Source organism: Hyperolius riggenbachi, chromosome 10 (genome assembly GCF_040937935.1).
Source record: "Hyperolius riggenbachi isolate aHypRig1 chromosome 10, aHypRig1.pri, whole genome shotgun sequence".
Taxonomy (NCBI): Eukaryota; Metazoa; Chordata; class Amphibia; order Anura; family Hyperoliidae; genus Hyperolius; species Hyperolius riggenbachi.
This window is the reverse complement of record NC_090655.1, coordinates 237,989,932-238,013,498: the sequence shown is the minus strand read 5'-3', so window position 1 is coordinate 238,013,498 and position 23,567 is coordinate 237,989,932. Positions and strand designations below refer to the sequence as shown.

The window sequence follows — 23,567 nt, the reverse complement described above, 5'->3', positions numbered from 1 at the left end:
ACGATTCAGCCAATTAAATGAAGCCTGATATTTGTCTGTGACATTTAGTGAAAACTCCTAATGGTGAGTTACTGTAGCTGTGCTTTGGGAAATCCTTTCCCACAATCTGGACACAAACAGAAAACTCACCACTTTTTTGGTGTCTTTGTAAGTCTCGTTTCTGTATAAACCGTTTCCCACACTCTGAACATGAGAAAGGACGTTCGCCTGTGTGGATTCGCTCGTGCAGCCGCAGCTCTGACTTGCCAATGAAAGTTCTTTCACAATGTGAGCAGGAGAAAGGCCGCTCACCAGTATGTAATTTCTTGTGTCTATCAAGTCCTGTATCCCGTGTAAAACTTTTCCCACACTCTGAACAGGTAAAGGGCCGATCATCACTGTGGCTTTTCAGGTGACCTAGAAGGTGTTGTTTCCGCCCGAAACTCTTCCCACACTGTGGACAGGAGAATGGACGCTCCCCTGAGTGGACTTTCTGATGCGAACGAAAATTGCATTTCAGGCGGAAACCCATGCCACACTCCGAACATGAGTAGGGATGTTCACCAGTGTGCGTTCTCTGGTGTGCATGGAAATTCCCTTCCCGAAGGAAACACTTCCCACATTCTGAACAGGAATAGGGGTATTTCCCAACATGTATCCTCTGGTGCTTGTGGAGGTTAGATTTCTGAGCGAAACACTTCCCACACTCTGAACACAGAAAAGGCGGCAGTTGTGTGTGGATCTTCTGATGTTTAAGAAGGCTTTGCTTTGTGGGAAGTGATTTCCCACACTCAGAACAAGATAACCGCTTTTTCAAAACGTGAACTCTTCGGTGCTTCTTAAACTCCGATTCACACAGAAAACTTTTTCCACACTTCAAGCATAAAAACAGATCAGTAGTTGATTGCCTAGAAGCCTCCTCCTCACTAGAGGGAGCTGTTACTCTGTCTGCACTATATGCTTTCTGATAGGAGTTTCCATTTATAGAGTTTTCCCCCGCAGAACATAGTGTGACACCATTATCTACTGCAGCATCTTCTGGAGGGGACACAAGAAGTCCTTCAATGGCGTTTTCAGACTTGCGCTCTCCTGCTGGAGGGAAAATGTTGCTATTACACGCAAGCTACTGATAAATGTTCTGTAGTCAGAAGTCATACTGTAACAGAAATATAGGGACAAAGGGATATCGAAGGAGAGAGAAGAGTCCTAAACATAATATATACATAAAAGTAAAATCTTTACTCATTTTATTAAAAAAGATTCAAAAGATTCAAATCGAAATGTTTCCTTCCATTATTGATTTGTGATACAAGAGGTCATTCTTCTTTATTTCTACACGTTTCCCCTCAGTAAAAGGACTGAGCCCTCCTATCATTACCTACCTTTCCACAGAAGTCATGTATGTAGGCCTGGAAGTCACCAATACAGAGATGTATCACAGAAGTGGCACAAACTAACATCTATAGGACATTGTACAGTGATGTTATGTGATGGAGATGAACCTGTCATATGGTGTACAGTAACTCCTCCTCATGTGTTGGTACTATAATGTAATACTGAGGAATGGAGATGGGCCTTTCATATGGTGTACAGTATCTCCTCCTCATTTGTTGGCACTATGATGTTATACTGAGGAATCGAGATGGGCCTTTCATATGGTGTACAGTATTTCCTCCTCATTTGTTGGTGCTATGATGTTATACTGAGGAATGGAGATGGGCCTTTCATATGGTGTACAGTATCTCCTCCTCATTTGTTGGTACTATGATGTTATACTGAGGAATGGAGATGGACCTTTCATATGGTGTACAGTATCTCCTCCTCATGTGTTAGTACTATGATGTTATACTGAGGAATGGAGATGGGCCTTTCATATGGTGTACAGTATCCCCTCCTCATTTGTTGGTACTATGATGTTATACTGAGGAATGGAGATGGGCCTTTCATATGGTGTATAGTATCTCCTCCTCATTTGTTGGTACTATGATGTTATACTAAAGAATGGAGATAGACCTTTCATATGATGTACAGTATCTCCTCCTCATTTGTTGGTACTATGATGTTATACTGAGGAATGGAGATAGAGCTTTCATATGATGTACAGTATCTCCTCCTCATGTGTTGGTACTATAATGTTATACTGAGGAATGGAGATGGGCTTTTCATATGGTGTACAGTATCTCCTCCTCGTGTGTTGGTGCTATGATGTTATACTGAGGAATGGAGATGGGCCTTTCATATGGTGTACAGTATCTGCTCCTCGTGTGGTGGTGCTATGATGTTATACTGAGGAATGGAGATGGACCTTTCATATGGTGTACAGTATCTCCTCCTCATGTGTTGGTACTATGATGTTATACTGAGGAATGGAGATGGGCCTTTCATATGGTGTACAGTATCTCCTCCTCATTTGTTGGTACTATGATGTTATACTGAAAAATGGAGATGGGCCTTTCATATGGTATACAGTATCTCCTCCTCATTTGTTGGTGCTATGATGTTATACTGAGGAATGGAGATGGACCTTTCATATGGTGTATAGTATTTACATCTCTCTGGTCAGTTTCTGTTACTGGATGCATCTGTAGGAAACACGTGCTGACTGAATACACTGGTTCCATGTGTTCACAGGAAATGAAAGTTTCCTCTTACCAGTTAATGTGAGGGGTGGCTGATTCTCCATCATGAAGTTCTGGTAGAGTTCCCTGTGTTCTTCTATATACTGCCACTCCTCCATGGAGAAATCGATGGTGACATCCTCACACCTTATTGGAATCTGACAAACACAATGATACAGTCACCATCCAGACACACTCCTTGCTGTTACTGGATAATGCCCCATAACTCCCAGCACTGTTCACCTTTCCTGTCAGCAGCTCCATCATCTTGTCGATGGCTTCCAAAATCATCCATTTGTCTTTTTTCTCACATGTCAGGGAGTGAGGTGGGGGAACCATGATGGTCACCTGATCGCCAGACTTCATCACAGCAGGAAACTTCTGCAGATTGACACAACAAAAAGGATACAACAATTACATGACCCCGATTCTCTGAGAGTGTGTCATCTTTTCAGTCATGTCTGCATTTTACACATTTAAGATTGATTGATGTAGGAGAATAATTCACGTCTCTCTAATGAGGCGTGCTTTATTAAAGGGCCACGATCATGAGAAATTGTCAAATTTTAATTTCACAGTTTTCGCGATAGTGGTCTTCTAAGGACGATCAGAGCGGTATTATGCAATCTCCCAGAATCCTCCTCACCTCTTAAATGTTTGTTTTATTAATAGTCACAAGAGAGAAGTCATGTGACCACCCAGAATCCTCCTCACCTATCCAGTCAGATGTGTATTTGAATACAGGGAACATGAACTGAGAGGGACATGGTGGCTGCCATATTTCTTTCCTTTTAAAGAGAACCCGAGGTGGATTTGAAGAATGTTATCTGCATACAGAGGCTGGATCTGCCTATACAGCCCAGCCTCTGTTGCTATCCCAAACCCCCCTAAGCTCCCCCTGCACTCTGCAATCCCTCATAAATCACAGCCACATTGCTGACAAACAGCTTGTCAGAGCTGGCTGTGTTTATCTCTATAGTGTCAGTCTGCTGCTCTCCACGCCTCCTGCAGAACTCCAGTCCCCGCCTGCATCCCTTCCCTCCCTGCTGATTGGAGGGAAGGGACGGGGGCAGTGACCGGAGCTATGCAGGAGGCGGGGAACAGCTGAGACTGACACTACAGATGTAAACACAGCCTCACAGCACGGCTGTGATTTATGAGGGATTGCAGAGTGCAGGGGGACCTTAGTGGGGTTTGGGATAGCAACAGAGGCTGGGCTGTATAGGCAGATCCAGCCTCTGTATGCAGATAACATTCTTTAAACACACCTCGGGTTCTCTTTAAACAAATCCAGTTGCCTGGCAGCCCTGCTGATCTCTTTGGCCGCATTAGTGTCTGAATCACTTACCTGAATCAAGCATGTGGCTAATCTAGTCAGAATTCAGTCAGAGCAGCTGAGTTTCATGCTTGTTCAGGGTCTTTGACTAAAAGTATTAGGTCCAGATGATCAGTAGGATATCCAGGCAATTTTAATTGTTTCAAAGGAAATAAATGTCAGCCTCCATATTCTTCTCACTTTAGGTGTGCTTTAAAGGGAACCTGAAGTATGAGGAATATGGAGGCTGACATCTTCATTCTCTAACACACAATACCAGTTGCCTGACTTCTTTGCTGATGCTCCGCCTCTGATAGTGTAAGTCACTGGGCCCAGAATGAGCGTGCAGATCAGATGCCATGACTCTGGTATGACTCCAGGGGCTTGCTTGAATTGATCCGCAGGGCTGGCCAAGGTATCAGGGCCACTGTACACACACTAGATTTTCAACAGAGGTGATTGTTGTCTTGGTCAAGCTTCATCTAACGTGTATACATAGATTAGAGATCAGCATGGCAGCCATGTAACTGGCATCAGGGCCGGGCCGCCCATGAGGCGGGGTGAGTCAGGTTCCTGGGTGGTGGTGGTGGGGGGTGCCGACTGGAAGGGGTAGCAGCCAGGACGTAGGCACAGCGGCAAGGAGGGGGGTCTGACCCCCCCCCCCCCCTCACCTGGGGCTCTCCTGTCCGTGCTTCCCCTCTAGCTATTTGCCCGGGATTACCGTCAGTAAGAGAGGAGCGAGCGAAGGCACTTACTCTCCTCCTTCGGTACAGGCTGGGTTCCATCGCTGCATCACTTGCAATACAGTGGGCGGCATTGCAGGAAGTAATGCGGCGGTGGAACGCAGCCTGGATCGGAAATAGGTATTTGCCTTTGCTCGCTCCTCTCTTACTGACGGCAATCCCGGGCAAATAGCTGCAGCGGGAGCCCCAGGTGAGGAAGGGGAGGGTCTGACCCCCCCCCCTCCCGCTATGCCCCCTCCAGAGATACTGGGGTCAATGTAACTTGGGGGGGGGGCGGCATCTTCACAAGTTTGCCTAAGGCGGCAAAAAAATCTAGAAACGGCCCTGACTGGCATTGTTTTTTAGGACATGAAGATGGCAGAAGCTACATTTCTCTCACTTCAAGATCCCTTTAATAGCGATAAGGAAGATTTCATGTGACCTCCCAGAATCCTCCTCACCTCTCCAGTCAGCAGGCAAATGATCTCCAGGGTGAGGCCTAATATCCTGTCGGTCATGTAACTCCAGTCCTCGTCCATCTTTACTCCTGTAGCCATAGGATCTGCACACAGATAATAATGTGAGTTATTTTGCCATGATTCTGACATCACTATCTGTTTATTACGCTATACAGCAGACCTTGCTTATTATTTAGCTGATAAATATAAACCCACAGATCTGGCTGTACAGTTGCATAATAAATTGCTCCATATTTAAGCATATCTTCCATATTATAAATCAGAAAATACAGACTGCATATAAAATATAAACACTTGCAGCAGTTATAAAGAATAAAGTTAATTATTATACAGATTTATAGATAAGTCCTGAAAGGGGGACAATTATACAAAGGAAGAGACAGTGTATTTTAGGAAAATAGGGACTGTCTTGTTGAGCTATGTGTGATTACCTCCTCAGCAGCCAATGGCAATTCACAACAATAGCCTCCTCTCAACTTCCTCCAAACCACAGAGACTCAGTGCATTCCACTGCTGTAGCTGAGATTGCCATCTTGTGGAGAAAAATAAATCTGCAACCTGTGTGTATAGCTCTTCTTCTTTCTTTTTTTTTTTTAAAGCTGCAGGCGTTGGATTTCAGTAAGCTGCACGGCAGCTGACAGGCCGTGAATTCACTCTCAGCTGCTCTCCTGCACTGACTGAGTGCTAAACAAACAGAGGACCCCCTCTGGTGTTAAACCTGACTGTGTGCTTTGACTCAACATGTTGCAGTCCTCTGCCGCCTTACAACTCCACCACTTGTCAGCACTTGACACACGCGTGGTGTTACTATCACTGCAATTCAACTAAATTTAAATTATACCCAAATTGCACTGGCGGGCAGCAGATGGGATGCTAAACTGCCCAAGAAGCATGAAGTTTAGCCTCCCGTCTGATTTGGCAAAAACAAATGGCTTGTTGGCTGCTGGGAAATGCAGAAAGATTCTTATCTGTCATACGAATACGATCAGGGATGTCTACACTGAGGATGGCCTAATTCTAGGGGCACATCTGGCTGGCTACCTACACTGAGGATGGCCTAATACTGGGGGCACATCTGGCTGGCTACCTACACTGAGGATGACCTATACTGGGGCACATCTGGCAGGCTACCTAACACTGGTGGTCAGCTACCTAATACTGGGGGCACATCTGGCTGGCTTCCTACAATGGTGGTGACATAATACTGGGGGCACATCTGGCTGGCTACCTACACTGGTGGTGACATAATACTGGGGGCACATCTGGCTGGGTTACCTACACTGGTGGTGACATAATACTGGGGGCACATCTGGCTGGCTACCTACACCTGTGGTCAGCTACCTAATACTGGGGGCACATCTGCCTGGCTACCTACACTGGTGGTGACATAATACTGGGGGCACATCTGGCAGGCTACCTAAACTGGTGGTGACATAATACTGGGGGCACATCTGGCAGGCTACCTAAACTGGTGGTGACATAATACTGGGGGCACATCTGGCAGGCTACCTAAACTGGTGGTGACAATACTGGGGGCACATCTGGCTGGCTACCTAAACTGGTGGTGACATAATACTGGGGGCAAATCTGGCTGGCTACCTACAATGGAGGTGACCTAATACTGGGAGCACATCTGCCTGGCTACCTATACTGGTGGTGACCTACCTAATACTGGGTGCACATCTGGCTGGCTACCTACACTGAGGGTGACCTACCTAATACTGGCGGTGCATCTGGCTACTTACACTAGGGGTTACCTACCTAATATTGGGGGCAAAACAAAAACAAAAGAAAACAGAAGGTTGGCACTACAGCGGTATAACATTGACTGCTCAGCTTCAAGGACATGCAGTATGCACAGGAGGATTGAAAGTACACCTCTTCTCTACAACTTCTTCAGCGTGCTCAAGCAAAGACATCAAGCAGTAAGCAAATGAAGGAAGCAAGAAAGCTGGCACTGCTGCAAGTGTTCAATTTATTCTAGCATTCGTAAAGTGCAAACGTGCAACATCTTGCAAAAAATGAATAAAATAAGCGCATACCCCTGTGAGAGGAGGCGTGGGTGGTGGTGGGTGCTGGGCACAGGATGCCTGACGGCCGTTTCGCGCTGAATAGGCAGCCTCCGTAGAAGCGCTATTTCTTGCTTCCTTCATTTGCTTACATATTTGCTTCCTTCATTTGCTTACATATTAATTGGGGGCACATCTGGCTACCTATACTGGGTGGGGAACAGTGGCTTAGGGCCCGTGGTCTTCAAGAAGCCCGTGCGTAGCCCAGTACAGTGAGTTCTCTAGATGCAGTCAACGCCATTGCTTCGCGTCATGCAGAGGGCCCAGCAAAATCAATCTTTACAGCCTACAACGCAGAAATAGCTGCGCTAGGCACATGGTAGCCTATTAACTAACTTGTGGCTCAGACCCTGGGCTACAGACCTTACCACCTCTTTGTTTGAGCCTTGTTCCCTTCTGTGAATGCCATGTGTCGTGGTACTGCAGCGTAGCACATGCAGGGCTGTGTGTGTGTCTGCTCGCTGTGTCAGGCTCTCCCCTCAGACTTTGCTTGGTTTTCTCTCACCTCTTCCAGTTCCTCCTATTCCCTCTATGACCATGCAGCCAGTGTCCCAGGATAGCTGAGCTCCTTGGTAAACAGATCCTGAGTGGAGCTGCTGGTGTACTGATGATCCCTGAGGTTCAGCTCATGAAAACCAGTAACTGGAACTCTACGCATTGCACCTACTCACATACCAGGCATTCCTGATCCCTCTCAAGGAGTCACATCATTGTCACAAGTGAGCAATAGAGTCAGATAAACTGGACTGCTAACAGCAAGAGGTATCCCTCTCTGAGAAGTATGTGTGCGCAGGCTGGGTTCCCGCTGCAGTGGAAAAGTGACTTTTTTTCAGAGCTGACAGTCTGCTTGACATAGGATCTGCTTCAGTAAGTAGACCGCACTTCTATGCTATCCCAGATTTTTCCTGAAGAGCGGATGTATTTCTCATATAGACTATGGTTGAAACACATCTGCACCAAGCACACCGGAGCACAATAGACGATCAGAGCGGACACTACTGTGTCTGCTACCGCTGGTAGCTCATTGTTCGGCTCAAGTGGGAGCTGTTATTTGTTTGTTGTCTGTTTGAAGAAATGTGTATACCATTTTATGATTAGCAGAACTAGGAAAAAAATTATGTTTTTATTGTTAGTCTAGCGGTAGTTCTTCCCCGCGAGGGCCCGTCGTCGCCATGGGGAAGTCTAGTAGGGAATAATTTGTGTACATATTATTTATACGGAAGCTAACGCCCTACTTTGCTGTACCTGTTTTGAATGCAAGTTGTGTAATTTTGTCCACATTGTGGAGCTCTGCACATCTAATTCTGGTGCAGCCTCTGTTTGGAAGCGCTGCCAATGTCTCCTGCTGTAAAAAACTCATGTAAGTATACTTATGGCTCGCTGCATCCATGTGCTTCAATTTGCATTCAAATTTTAGATTAGGGACTAGTACATAATTTGCATCTGATTTTCATTCAAGGCATGTATTTAGCCCCTGTGGGGCTCTGCATGCCTCTGTTGGTCTTCATTTCAGTTGCAGCCTATGAGCGCTGTCATTTGTTTGATGTCAAGTGGGAACCTAGCAGCTCTTAGCAGCTCCTGGTTTCAAATAGCTAAAAAAACTACCATGTTTGAGACGTTAACCCCCCTGTTCCCTTTTCATTGCTATTTTCCAGGCTTGGTGTGAAATTCATCAGGTGTGACTAACGTTATCTGTTTGAAGCACAGTAGGGAAGACTCATTCCCCTCCCTAATGCTGGATACACACCATGAGTTTCCACGTCGAATGCGTCCGTCGATACCAGTCGATTCGATTATTTCCGAGCATTTCCGAGCGAATTTCGATGATTTTTAGGTCGATTGCCATGTAAAGTATGGCAAATCGACCCAACGATCCATCGAAGCTTGAATCGGACATGTCGGAAATAATTGCATCGACGCGTATCGACGGACGCATCGAACGCGGAAACGCATGGTGTGTATCCAGCATAACATTCCCCTCCCTAATGCTTAATGGACTTGTTTGATCTAAGCTTGTGGCAATAAAGTCTAATTAGGTGAGTTCTTATCTGCCTTCCTTCTGTTGCTTGCAACCGGTGGACGGACTAGGTAAAGGAAGTAGAAGGATTCTGCCTGTAAATAACCCTTAAATGTAGAAAAATTAGGTAAAATAAAAGTTGTTTTTAATAATGAATGACATTTTTAGTACACATTTTTAATTTACTATTGAGCTGTCCAGAGAGTTAAAAATGATGTTCTTTAAGAAGGCCATACGTTGTTTGATCTGCTACCAGATCGACCATTGGATAGATACCTCAAGTCTGATCAGATAGGGATCTATTACATAGTTCGGTTGAAGAAAGACATATGTCCATCACGTTCAACCTTTCAAGCGTAGGTTTTTACAAAAAAAAAAAATTAAAAAAAAAAATCTGATCCAGACTTTAGTACCAACCCTACGCATGACCTTATTTATAGTCCAACTTTCACAGCCATCTGTTACTATTAGGCACTAACTATCCTAATCTTCATTGGTAAAGTAACATCTCTATCCTGTAGTATCTTGTCCAAATTTGCCATCGCTTTCCTCCCAATCAACAAGGTCAAAGCTATCCAGTAACTGACATGGAAAACATTGGTTTTCCATGTCGATTACCTGCCAGGAATGTATAGCACAACGTGTCTTATTAATTGTAATTTCAACCGAATTTCAACAAAAAAAAAACCAGAATGAACATAAATTCTGATTAATTGGTGGTGGCTGAGGAGCAGCAGCAGATAGGTGGTGAACAGTGCAACGCTACTATCTGCTAGATGTTTAATAGATTTAATGGTGACATTTATTTAAAAATCTATGTACAGTGTGTGGAAGGACTCAGATCAGAGAGTGATCGATGCCACATTGGGTGACAATCTATGTGTGTATGGCCTTCTATAGAGGCACTAACATCAATTTTTATCTACTGGAGTGAGCAAGGACCAGAACTTGAACTCTAAACAAACTTTATGGCAGAACAGTCCCTGGTTGGCAGCTGCCACTGTATCAGCAGTAGTAACAGCCCCTGGTTAGCAGCCGCCACTGTGCCAGCAGCAGTAACAGCCACTGATTAGCAGCTGCCACTATGCCAACAGCAGTAACAGTCACTGATTATAAGCGGCCATTGTGCTAGCTGCACTTGGTATATGAGTTATTTCCTGTGGAAAGGTTTTATTTGACAAAATGTCAAAGGCCTAGTGTACCTAACGGCAATCAACAAAGGTTGTGGTTAATTTTGCTAGTTCGGCCCCCTAGCACTCTCAAGTACGGCAATATGGCCCTTGGTCTGAAAAGTTTGGACATCTCTGTATTACCCAAATCAACATTGTTTGAAACATTTCCCACACTCTCAACACAAGAAAGGACGTTCACCTGTGTTGTTCTGCTTTTCCTAGTTGAAACATTTCCCGCACTGCGGACAGGAAGGAGGCTTCTGGCTGGTGTGGGTCCCCTGGTGGGAGAAAGTTTTCCCACACTCTGAACATGAAAAAGGACGCTCACCAGTGTGAAGTCTCAGATGCTGAATAAGTAATGCTCTCATTACAAAGGATTTCTCACACTCAGAACATGGAAAAGCTTTATGATCATAGTTACTCCTTTGGTGATTACGATTTCATTTATTTTTCCCACACGCTGAACACTGTGGAGGGCATTTGTGAGACTCCTCCCCCTGATGTCCAGTGATGGGCGGAAAATATTTATCAAAGCTAGATGGTGTAATATCTGTTGGTGGGATTCTATCTGTCACCGTAGTTGGATCTGGTTGCGTCTCTATCGAAGCAGGTGGTTTTGGCGCACGGAGCTTAAACTAGGCGCCCCATAGAAGAGATATGCTGCGCGGGGCATGTAAGAGTAATTGGGGGCTCCGGCGATCGCTGGACTCCAAATTACACCTCATCTGGGTTGAGATGACTCAGAGAAGGAATAGTATTTAACACCGCCGAGGAGTTGCAGCAGGGAGAGCCGTTATTCGGCTATATGATGCATTGGATCAGTGTCTGGGGTGACAGTGTGAGGTTCATCAGGATAGTTCCCAGGATTAGAATAGTTTCATAGCCTCTGCTATCAGTGTTTCTATTAATAGGGGATCCTCCAGAAGAGCTTTGTGTGACCCCGCTATATTCTGAATTATTATGCACGCTACGCATGGCCATGCAGCAAAGTGCGCCTTACTTCACTAGCGCGATACTTCACTAGCGCGGCAGCTACTATGTTAATTACTATAAAACTATGTTAATTAACACAGTAGCAGCCACGCTAGTGAAGTATCATGGGCACGATACTTCACAGCAGCGGCCGGCATTTAAAGAAGTGCGCGTTGCTATGTAAGCAACGTAGGTAACTAAGGCATGCTATGCTGCACGGCCACGCGTAACGTGCATAGCGGCTGCATTGTGTTTTTTAACGAGCGCTCAGTTGTCATGTGTCAGACCACAATCTCAACATTGAGATGGGGAGCCTCGGAGGACACAGAGTAGATGGGCTGCTGGGGTTGGATAGCAGGGAGGTGAGGAATTGAGAGCTCCGCTGCACACGCTGCAACCAGCCCTCCTAGCGGTCTCCAGGAATGTAGCTCGGGGTTACCACTAATTGCAGTGAAAAGTAACCCCGAGCTACACTCGGGAGCACCACCAAGGGGCTTTACAAGGAACTACAAATGGCAGCCTCCATATCCCGCTCAGTTCAGGTGTACTTTAACCCTCTTGGCGTTATGATTCTTTATGGATTTTAGGGTCTAAAAGCGGTGCATTTTTTTTTTGCACCCTTTCAGACCCTAAAACCTGGAAAAAAATCATGCTGCCAGGGAGATCTGCAGCAGTTCTGCAATCACTCACCTCCCTGGCTCCAGCGCTGCAGTTATGCCTCCATCCTCCGGGTGGCGCTGCAACTCTAAAGTGAAATTGACATGACGACAGCCGGCGATCTCACCAGCAGGAAGCAGAGCCCCGGAGGAGAGGAAGCAGAATGCCAGCTGACGTCAGGATCCCTGGGAGGTATATAGTAACGCTCCCGCTGCACGCATTGCTCTGCATACAGCCTCCGGCAGAGGTGGGGATTACCGCTCTTAGGTGCGGTTTTCCGCCCCGATCCTAGCTCGGGATTACCAACAAGGAAGTTAATCCTTCTTTGTCCCTGTGCATACAGTTCATTTCAAAAAGGAGCTAGCAGAATTTAGTGGCATTTAATGCAGCATTCTGGGCCAATTCTTGCGGTTCCGTGTATAACATTTCCTTGCTACTATGTATTCCACAGTCACCAGTTAGTGGTATCATAACAAGGTGGGGAAAGCATCTTTTAGAACTCCACCAGGGTGTGGAAATGTTGAAAACAGGGTTGTACACACAGGGCCACATTACATTTGGCACACATGTATCTGGACTCTCTCCTCTTCCGCTCCCCAATTGTGGTTTTACTGCAGACGCGGCATAGTCTTGTTGGGTGTCCTTTCTTGCCCGTTTGTGGAATGGCAGAAGGAAAATGTCTTTCGGTCAGTCTAAGCGGCTGATCAGCAGGTGACGGTTGCCCGCGTTTTCGCTTGTTTCTCGGCGTGTGGTAGTTTTGAAAAAGTTCCCGAATTAACGTGAGATGAAAGTCTGCCAGTGACCCATTCTTTCCAGTTTTTAGATTGTACAAAGCGTGAGAATTCAGAATGGCAATATCCAGAAGGTGAAAAAACATTTCTCGATACCATTTCTGGTGGATACAGTTTTTCCTCATCCATTCCATTGAACTGATCATCATATCGGTGCGGTCGATGGCACGCCTATTTTTCCGGTAATCGATCATGCAGTCAGGCTTTTTTCTTTCTTCGCCCGTCTGTCCGTCTGCCTGTCTCGTGGTAGTCATGGCCCCATCGTGTACAGTGGTCAACATACAGACTTCCTGTCTGTCCAACCACCGAACAGCAAGCATGTTGGATGTGTGATGTAACTCGATTTCTCCTTTTTTCAGCTTCTTATAGAGATTTGGCATTCCTTTCCTGTTTTTCCTCACAACCCCACACACGTTGGTTTTGTTCCTATGCAGGTGATTGTACAATTTTGGACTGGAGTACCAATTATCAATCCACAAGGTGTGACCCCTCTGAAGATACTTTTCCATTAGAGTCAATACCACTGCTTCGGACAACACCATTTCCCGGCCAGTGACAATGTCAGCTCTAGTACCCGTATACACAATCAAGTCCACCACATAGCCCGTTTCGCAGTCACGCAGTAGGAAGGTTTTTATCCCAAAGCGATGCCTTTTAGAAGCTCTGTACTGGATACACGACAGTCGACTCTTGAATAACGTCAGACTCTCATCAATGCACAGGTTTTGGAAAGGGTAAAACACTTCCCCAAATGTCATTCTCAGATGGTCAAGAATCGGCTTCAGTTTGAATAATTTGTCCCCTTCGGGTTGCAGGTGGTTGTCGTTGAAATGGAGTAGCCGTAACAGAAGTGAGTACCGGTTTCTGGACATGTAATCGGAGAACTGGGGGGTGGCTATGAGAGGGTCGGTGGACCAGTACTCATCTTTAGAGAGTTTTTTGGTCCTCACCATAAGTAAACTAATGCCAAAAAACACATATAGTTCCTCCGGCGTGGTATCTGTCCACTTATGAAGCTGAGAATGGGGAGACGGAGCAGTATTTTGGGTTAAGTCCCTGTAGTAATTGTTTGTTTCTCTCGCAATATGTTCCATAACTTGTGGAGGAAAAAATATTCTAAAAATGTCCAAGGGAGTCATTTCATCTGCAAATAAACCCACTGGGATACCTGAGGTACTACTGTCAAAATCATGAACAATGGCCTTGAAGTCACCCCTCTGCCACTGAAATAAAGAAGACTCCACTGAGTTTCTTCGCATGGGGGTTTGTCCTGGTCTGTATTCGGGATCACTGTCACTGGATTCACCATTGTCCATTTCTGGATCACTTATCTCAGAATCCGATAAATCTGACTCCATTGTGTTTATCACCTCTAACATCTCTTCATCCTTCAGTGGTGTACGAAATGTCCAACTCTCGGCTGGGTTTCTGTGACTGGATCCATCTGTAGGAAACACACACATAAAAACAATGTATTCCGTCTGTGTGTTTATCAGATTGTAATGCTCAGATCGCATTATTAAAGGATACCAGATGTGAAAAAAATGGGAGGGGGAGCCTTTCCTGATGCCTATTGCTCCCCCATTCTCCTTTCTGCCCCGCATTATACCTAAAAGTCCCCCGGGACCTTCTTCTTGGTCGCCTGAGTTGGGCTTCACTGCGCAGGCCGGGCTGCACGCGTCCTACAGCGTGCGCCCGTGGTCTCGGGGACATTCTGCGCATGCATATGACGTCACATGCATGACATACGCATGCACAGAGTGCTCCCGGCCACAGGCGCGCACTGTAGGATGCACACGCCATGGCTAGTGCCTGCGCAGTAAAGACCGACTCTGGCGACCAGGAAGAGGGTCCCAGAAGGCTTTTAGGTATAATGCGGGGCAGAAAGGAGAACAGGGAAGCGACAGGGATCAGGACAGACGATAGTATATGAATGCTCCCTCCGTTTCTCTATTTTCACATCTGGTATCCTTTAAATATATTGTTCAATATACCGTAATTGCTAAGGAAGCACACACTTTTTGAAAGAAACTTGATTTTACTAAAGCAAAATATTTAATATAATTAAAAAAAAAAAGCAACAACAGAACTGCACAATTGCGAACACAAATAGGAAAACATACAGATACAATAATAAGTAAACACTAATGAATTATCCTATACAATAAACCTAACTGTCCCTGCGTACACTCCTGTCTCTGTGTCCGTGGGTTTACGCTACTGCGCATGTGCTGCATGGACAGCCATTGGGACAGAAGGACGGGGCCAGGGAGCCGGGCAGGCATGTGGGCGCGCTTTGCGCACTGACATGTGGTGGTGGTGGCGGCGATGAAAGAGAGAGACCTAGGGCTTGATTCACAAAGCGGTGCAAAGTGTTAGCACGCTGGTGAAAAGCCCTTTATCACTTCTAAACTCAGTTTAGGCATGATAAGTTTAGGTGTGATAAGTTTAGGTGTGATAAGTTTAGGCATGACAAGTTTAAGCACCAACTGCGTTAGCACCGCAGTGCACAGCTGATCAAAAGTTTTGCGCTAGCAAAGTCCGGTGCACTTCGCATAGTTTAATGGCGCTGCTTTGCGTGCGGGACTTTGCACGCTATCTACACTTATCTAAACTTAGCATGCCTAAACTTATCACACCTAAACTTATCACACCTAAACTTATCACGCCTAAACTGGCTTTTCACCAGTGTGGTGCAAAGGTTATCATGCCTAAAGTCTTTTAGGCGTGATAACTGAGTTATCACCGCTTTGTGAATCAAGCCCCTAGAGTACATTTTTAAACGGGCTTAGGTCTACTAGTCTTTAACCTCCCTGGCGGTAAGCCCGTGCTGAGCACGGGCTATGCCGCCGGGAGGCACCGCTCAGGCCCCGCTGGGCCGATTTGCATAATTTTTTTTTTGCTACACGCAGCTAGCACTTTGCTAGCTGCGTGTAGCATCTGATCGCCGCCGCTACCCGCCGATCCGCCGCAATTCCTCTCGCCGCGGCCGCCCCCCCCCCAGACCCCGTGCGCTGCCTGGCCAATCAGTGCCAGGCAGCGCTATGGGGCAGATCGGAGTCCCCTCTGACGTCACGACGTCGATGACGGGGGAAGCCCTCCAGGAGATCCCGTTCTTTGAACGGGATCTCCTGATCTCCGATCGCCGGCGGCGATCGGAGGGGCTGGGGGGATGCCGCTGAGCAGCGGCTATCATGTAGCGAGACTTTGTCTCGCTACATGAAAAAAAAAAAAAAAAAATTAAAAAAAAAGATTTGCTGCCCCCTGGCGGATTTTTTGCAAACCGCCAGGGGGGTTAAATAATCAGCATAAAGTCTTGCTCAGACAACTGTCCCGCAGAGGAAGAGACTTTTCCTTTGGCTCAAACGTACATGTGCTTCCCTCCATGCTCAGGAATTCAGAGGAAGCTTGTCTTCAGTCCTCAATGGGGGCAACAGATAGCACATCTCTCCTGTGTGTTACCTGACTATATCCTAGCTAACTCCTTCCACAGCTAATCTGTTGTAGTCTTTCGTATCCTCAGCCACACCTACCCCTAGCCCAGCAGCATTTTGCTATTGTTAGAAGCAGACGCATGAGCCCCACACAGTTCAGGCTCTAATTAAAGTGGACCTGAACTCTTGCACAGGACAGAAGGAAAACAGAGAAATGCACCCTGTATGTATTTAGAGAGTTTAGCCTAATTCCCCCTCATCTGTGACTAAGCACAAGTTGTAAATTCATCTCTCAGCTGTGTCACCTGACTGCCATGGCAGAGAGCTAATAGGTAAACAGGATATTAACAATATGTCTGCTTCCATGAAAGCAAGAAGTAGACAAACTGCAGATTTAGTGCAGGATTTGTATCAGCTGTAACAAAGAAATGTTTTTTTTTTACTTTAAAGGTTACTAGCCAACCCGCGTCGTAGCATACGCCGCATCTATCTATCTAATAGAGTACGTGCCTCAACCTTGAAGCAAGTAGAAGTAGGCTTTCCATGAGAAAATGTATGCGTGCTCAAACACCAAGTTTAACCCTAGCAAGTCTGGCTTTGCAAATCCGGCCTAATTGGCTATTCATGAGGCAATGCTCATGCAAATATGCATTTGCTTTCGCATGCCAAACTATGCAGGGTCAAAAAACCAATACTGCAAAGTGCTCTCTCGCTGCCTGGGAACCACAGCGGCACCCCGGAGTGGGAGGCTGGGTGGCGCAGCCGCCCCCCCCCCCCCCCCCAAGCGTGGCCAGCGCTGGGGAGAGTTGTCCGCACCCACCTCCTAATATTAAAAACAGCCACTTACCTTAACGTCCATTGGGTTCTGCTACATGCGCATTAATTTTCTCATGGAAAGCATTTTGTGCAGTTTGTATCCTTTGGAGGCAGGTGGTGGATGGCTTGCTCCGGTGGTGTGAACCCTGGAGTGAGTGCGCCTGTCCCCCCCCCCCCCCCCCCTCTGGAGTTCTGTATGTGAGCCAGCCCTGAGCTCTAAAGCTCGGGGTGACCCATGCTTCTCTCCTTTCTCATGTGGTGCCCCCAAATTAATGCGCATGTAGCAGAGCGCAATGGACGTTAAGGTAAGTGCCTGTTTTTAATATTGGGAGGTGGGTGCAGACGGCTCTCCCCGGCGCTGGCCACACTTGGGGGGGGGGGGGGTCGTCCACGCCACCCGGCCTCCCCCTCCGGGGTGCCGCTGTGGTTTTCAGGCACTGAGAGAGCCTGGGACCCTGCGGTCCCCCCAGTTGTATAAAAAGGGGGCATTGGGAATCCTCCCCGTGGCGCTCCTGGAGGCCTGGAGCACACCAAAAACTGCTAGCAGATCCGCAAAATGCTAGCAGATTTTGAAACGCTTTTTCTTATTTTTCTGTAGCATTTCACCTAGCATTTTGCGGTTTTGTAAAGCGTTTTTGTGTAGTAGATATCATATATTGTTACAGTAAAGCTGTTACTGAACAGCTTCTGTAACAAAAACGCCTGCAAAACCGCTCTGAACTGCCGTTTTTCAGAGCGGTTTGCGTTTTTCCTATACTTTACATTGGAGGCAGAAACGCCTCCACAATCCAAAAAATGCCTCACCTCGGGAGTATGCGTTTCAGCAAAACGCCTCCCGCTCTGGTGTGCACCAGCCCATTGAAATACATTACCCAAGCGTATCCGCAGCCGCAAGTGGATCGCAAAACGCTGCCGAACCGCTCTGGTGTGCACTAAGCCGGATAGTGCTAATGTAGCATGTAGCAGGGTGACTGCTTTGTGGTATTGGTTTGTGCATGCATTTGCATGAGCATTGCCTCATGAATAGCCAATTAGGCCAGATTTGCAATGTCAGACTTGCTAGGGTAAGGCCTCTTTTCCATGGACTGTGAATAGGCAGTGAAATGGCTCTCAAACTCTCACAACTGCTCACTGCTGCCTGGTAACTGCTCGCTGCTGCCTGGTAACTGCTCGCTGCTGCCTGGTAACTGCTCGCTGCTGCCTGGTAACTGCTCGCTGCTGCCTGGTAACTGCTCGCTGCTGCCTGGTAACTGCTTGCTGAGCACACAGCTCAACAGTCCGTGGAAAAGAGGCCTTAAACTTGGTGTTTGAGTACTTATTCTTCTTGTTTGAAGGTTGAGGCACTTAGTCTATTATATATATAGATGAATTATGCTGTTGCGTATCATTTAAAGCAGAAAGGAAGTTCAAGTTCAGGTCCACTTTAACAATGGCACAATAAACACAAGGAAAGTCAATAAATATGGAAGCACAACACAGATGATGGGGGGATCTAGGTAGACCCTCTGTATTTCTCTCTCCTTTACAAGAAATGAAAGTCTCCTCTTACCCGGTGATGTGAGGCGTGGATGATTCTCCAGCTTGATTTCCTTGGCGTTCTTGATCATGGTGTCCTTATAAAGGTCCTTGTGTCCTTCTATATACTGCCACTCCTCCATGGAGAAATAGACAGAGACATCCTGACACCTTATAAGAACCTGACACACACAATGATACAGTCACTATTCAGCCACGCCCCTTGCTGTTAGTGGATAATGTCCCATAATTCCCAGCACTGCTCACCTCTCCTGTCAGCAGCTCCATCATCTTGTTGATGACTTCTACAATCTGCCCCTTGTCTCTTCTCTCCGATCCCAGGGGGTGAGGTGGGGGTACTGTGATGGTCACCTGGTCGCCAGACTTGATCAGAGTAGAAAACCTCTGCATATTGACGAAAAAAAGTGTTACAACAATGACATCACCCTGTTCTCTAAGGCAGTCTCATCTTTCCAGTCACGTCCGCATTTCACTAACATATTTAAGGTTAATTGACTGATTTAACAGAAACCTGAAGAGAATAAACTCGCTTCAGGTCTCATCCATACCTGTGCAGAGGAAAGGTTCTAGATACCGCGTAGAGCATTCCCGATCCTCAAACTGTCCCATTATTCCAGCACTAAGTTCTGAAGTAGAAGTTCTGTAACCAGCTGGGTCTTCGGTGGAGTGCCAAGAGGTATAACTTCAACGAGGAGAACGCTAGGATGACGGGATGGACCGAGGACTGGGAAGACTCTATGGTATTCAGAGCCTTTCCTCTGCATAAATATGTTTTATTCCTGAAATGAGTTTCTTCATTTCAGGTTCATGGAAAAAGGAGAATCCATTACCCACCTCTAATCAGGTGTTTTATGAAAGGACCATAATATAAAAAAAATTGTATGTTATTGTATGTATATATGTTGTTTTATTAAAGCAGACCTGAACTCAGAACATCCTCTCTGCTAAGATAAGCAACAGCATAATAACCTTTAACTTCCCTGCCGTTCTGATTCCTGCGGCCCTGTGGCCGCGGGAAGGTTTTTTTTGCATAATTTTTTTTCTATCATGTAGCTAGCCTAGCGCTAGCTACATGATGCCCCCCTCCCTGCGGCGTCCCTCCCACCCCTCCGATCGTCGCTGGCGCGTATGCTCATAAGGAAATCCCGTTCTGAATGGGATTTCCTTTAGGGCTTCCCCCATTGCTATGGCGACGATCGCGATGATGTCACCGACGTCGTGACGTCAGCGGGAGTCCCGATCCTCCCCTCAGCGCTGCCTGGCACTGATTGGCCAGGCTGCGCACAGGGTCTCGACGGGGGGCCCTCTAACGCGGCAGGTAGCGGCGAATCGGCGGCGATCGCGTGATACACACAGCTATCAAAGTGCTAGCCGCGTGTAATAAAAATTATGTAAATCGGCCCCCCAGGGCCTGAGAAATCCTCCGCGGCGGGTTACCCCGGGCTCAGCTCGGGATAACCGGCAAGGAGGTTAAAACAAAAAATTGTTTTGTTACAGCTGATACAAAAAAATATAAACAGCGGATCCTAAAATAAATCTGCACCGTTTTTACTTCCTGATTCATGGAAGCAGACATATTGTTAAAGGGGAACTGAAGAGAGAGGTACAGTATATGGAGGCTGCCATTTTTATTTCCTTTTAAGCAATACCAGTTGCCTGGCAGCCCTGCTGATCCTCTGCCTCTAATACTACTAGCCATAGCCCCTGAACAAGCATGCAGCAGATCAGGTGTTTCAGACTTTAAAGCCAGATCTGCCAAGACTAGCTGCCTACTTGTTTCTGGTGTTATTCAGATACTACTGCACAGAAATAGACCAGCAGGCCTGCCAGGCAACTGGTATTGATTAAAAGGAAATAAATATGGCAGCCTCCGTATACCTCTTACTTTAGTTCCCCTTTAACAGCCTGTGCTTTCAAATGAGCTTATCTTATCTGCCATCTCTGTCGTGGCAGTCATGTGACACAGGGGTGAGATCAAATTACAACTTGTGATTAGACACAGATCAGGGGGAATTAGACAGGCTAAACTCTCTAAATACATACAGTGTGAATTTCTCTATGCCCCCAGAATCCTCCTCACCCCTCCAGTCAGCAGGCAGATCAGCTCCAGGGTAAGGCCTAATATCCTGTCGGTCAGGCGACTCCAGTCCTCATCCAGGTTTACTCTTGCAGCCATGGGATCTGCACACAGATAATAATGGGAGCTTTCTTCCAGAATTCTGACATCACAGTTTATGCTATACTGCACACCTTATCACTCAGCTGCTAAATATAAACCAACAGATCTGTATACCTCCCAACGTTTGGTGCCAGGAAAGACACTAACACACACCCCTGCCACACCGTTAGTTAAGCCTTAATTTTACATGTGCCCTCCCTTATACAGTTCCCTGGTATCTTATGGACCCTCTTCTATACAGTTCCCTGGTGTCTTGTAGACCCCTTACCCCCCCCCCCCCAATACAGTTTGATGGTTTCTAGTGGCTCCCTCCCTCCCTTATACAGTTCCCTAGTTTCTAGTTGTCCTCCTTCCCCTATACAGTTCCCTGATGTCTAGTGGGACCCATCCCTCTTCTATACCATTTCCTAGTGTCTGGTGGTCCCCCTCCCTCCCTTATACAGTTCCCTGGTGTCTAGTGGTCCCCCCTCTCTCCTGTATACAATTATTTGCTGTCTAGTGATCCCCTCCTCCCCTTCCCCTGCATGGTTCCCCGGTGCCCATCGCCCCCCATACAGTTCCCCGGTGTCTTCCAGTCCCTCTCCCTCGAACAGGGTGATTCCAGCGCATGGAGATTTCGGTGCAGCCGGCGCCACCATAGGCCGTAATAGGAATTACGCCTATCGCAGCGCACAGGGAGTAACTTCGGCGCCATCAGAAGATGGAGCTGAAGTTACAATTAAAACACAATAATTCGTCTTCCAGCAATTGCTCGAAGCCGAATTATTTCATCCCACTATCCATGACGGCCTGGAGGGGGAATAGTATTTAACACGGCCGGGAACTTGTGCAGCAGGATTAGCCATATACTGGCTGAATCCTGCGCCCAAGTCTCCTGCGCCGTTCTCTCTCGTACCCCTCTCCCTCCCCTATTCAGTTCCCTGGTGTCTAGTGGTTCCCCCTCTAATACACAGTTCCCCTAGTCTCTAGTGGTTCCCCCTCATTCCCCCCCCCTCCCTCGTAGAGTTCCCTGGCATGATGATCCTACCTACGTCCCACCCTCCCCTATACTCAGATACTAATGAAAGCTTTGTAACTAACTCACCTCTCCCCACGCTTCCAGCGGTGTTCAGCGGGACACAAGAGGGTGCCATGGAACCATGCTTCCCAACCCAGGATGGTTTCAGAGAAATCAGGACGGTTGGGAGGCATGAAACTGGCTGTACAGTTGGATAAATGGCTCTATATTTAAGCTGTAATCTCCATGCTGTATAAACCAGCAGATACACAGATAATTTGCATATAAACTATCAACACTTGCAGCAGTTAGAAATAATAACGTTAATTTAAATTATACAGATCTATACATAAGTCCTGAAAGAGGGACAGTTATACAGATGAGACAGTTATACTGTACAGAAGAGACAGAGTTGTTTAGTAAAATAAGGACTGTCCTGTTGAGCTGTATTTTATTTAATTTATTACCTATACCTTACCTCTATACTCTGCAGCCAGTCGTAGCAATGGCCTCCTCAGTCTCAACTTCCTCCCTTCAACCACAGAAACTATGTACGTTCCACTCGCGTAGCTGAGATCGCCATCTTGTGGAGAAAAAGAAATCTGCAGCGTGTGTTTTTGTTCGTTTTTATAGTGACCCTTGCCTTCTTACAACAGAAGGAAATTTGTAATAATTCCGCTATAAGTGAACATTTAGCTACCCACAATGCACCACTACTGAATATGCAAATTATCTCTTTTTCGCCCCTGTAAGCCAGGCAAACATCCCGAACTGCTGGTGTATAGCAAGCCTATACAGGGGCGTATCTGAGTGACATAGCGCCTATGGCAAACACTGAAATTGCGCCCCCCCCCCTCCCCCATCAGACCGCCTTGTTCCATAATAACAGCTTCTTTTCTTGCAATGATACAAGTCTCCCCAGTATCGGTTGCTAGAGTTAACCCCCAAGTAAAAGTAACCAGAGATAGCATCCTAGTATAGATAGCCAGAGGTAGTTCACCCAGTATAAGTAGACCCATGTTTACGTTGCCCTGCCAGTATATGTAGTTAGAGATGTCTCCCCAGTATAAGTAGCCTTCTTTAGCATAAGTGACAAGAGGTATCGCCCCAGTATAAGTAGTCCCCCAGTATAGGTAATGTGAGGTTTTCCTCACTATAAGCAACCCGCTCCAGTATAGATTTGGCAGGTGTACCCCAGTATAAGTAGACCCCCCCCCCCCCCCCCCCAGCATAAATAGTGAGAGATGTCCTCCAGCATAAGAGCAGGTACAAATGCCTGAGAGGCATCCTTCAGTATGGTGGTGAAGCATGAGGGAGGAGGAGGCAGCCATGGCGCCCATGGTGCTGTGGCGCCCATGGCACAAGCCATGCCTGCACCCCTCTAGATACGCCTCTGAGCCTATAGCTTTAAATATTACACAGCCACACCAACCCCACATGCAGTCAGCCTGTTTCGGGCTTTTGGCCCTCATCAGTACATGGCAGGAATTGATATGGGTGTATGGGATAGGGCTTGGATTAGTACAACAGAGTAACCAAGTAGCTCAGGGTGACCCAAACCACTAGGAATGTATAGAGGGATAAAAGAGACTGAAAAGCCCTCCTACTACTAAGCAATGCTTGGTGAAATTTGCCTTCTTAAAACGGAAGGAAATTTGCAATAATTCAGCATGTGGGGTTGGAATGGCTGTGTAATATTTAAAGCTTTAGGCTTGCTATACACCAGCGGTTCTGGATGCTGGTCTGGCTTATAGGGGCGAAAGAGATAATTTGCATATCCAGTAGTGGTGCATTGTGGGTAACCACAAATGTTC

The 23,567-nt window shown here is 46.7% G+C and overlaps 1 protein-coding gene across 1 annotated transcript in view; it reads right to left on the bottom strand.

The window, feature by feature from the left end:
- Positions 1–22,263, bottom strand: part of LOC137534966 (uncharacterized) — a 32,532-nt gene extending 10,269 nt beyond the window's left edge. Inside the window, exons 1-9 of the mRNA XM_068256712.1 lie at positions 22,232–22,263; positions 20,658–20,758; positions 18,824–18,961; positions 18,591–18,738; positions 12,556–14,235; positions 5,096–5,196; positions 2,841–2,978; positions 2,632–2,755; positions 130–1,068 (exon numbers count right to left, since the gene is read on the bottom strand). Of these exons, the coding sequence (XP_068112813.1) occupies positions 130–1,068; positions 2,632–2,755; positions 2,841–2,978; positions 5,096–5,196; positions 12,556–14,235; positions 18,591–18,738; positions 18,824–18,961; positions 20,658–20,753 (3,364 nt within the window). The 5' untranslated portion in view covers positions 20,754–20,758; positions 22,232–22,263. The remainder of the gene's footprint in view (positions 1–129; positions 1,069–2,631; positions 2,756–2,840; positions 2,979–5,095; positions 5,197–12,555; positions 14,236–18,590; positions 18,739–18,823; positions 18,962–20,657; positions 20,759–22,231) is intronic.
- Between the last annotated feature and the right edge of the window lie 1,304 nt (positions 22,264–23,567).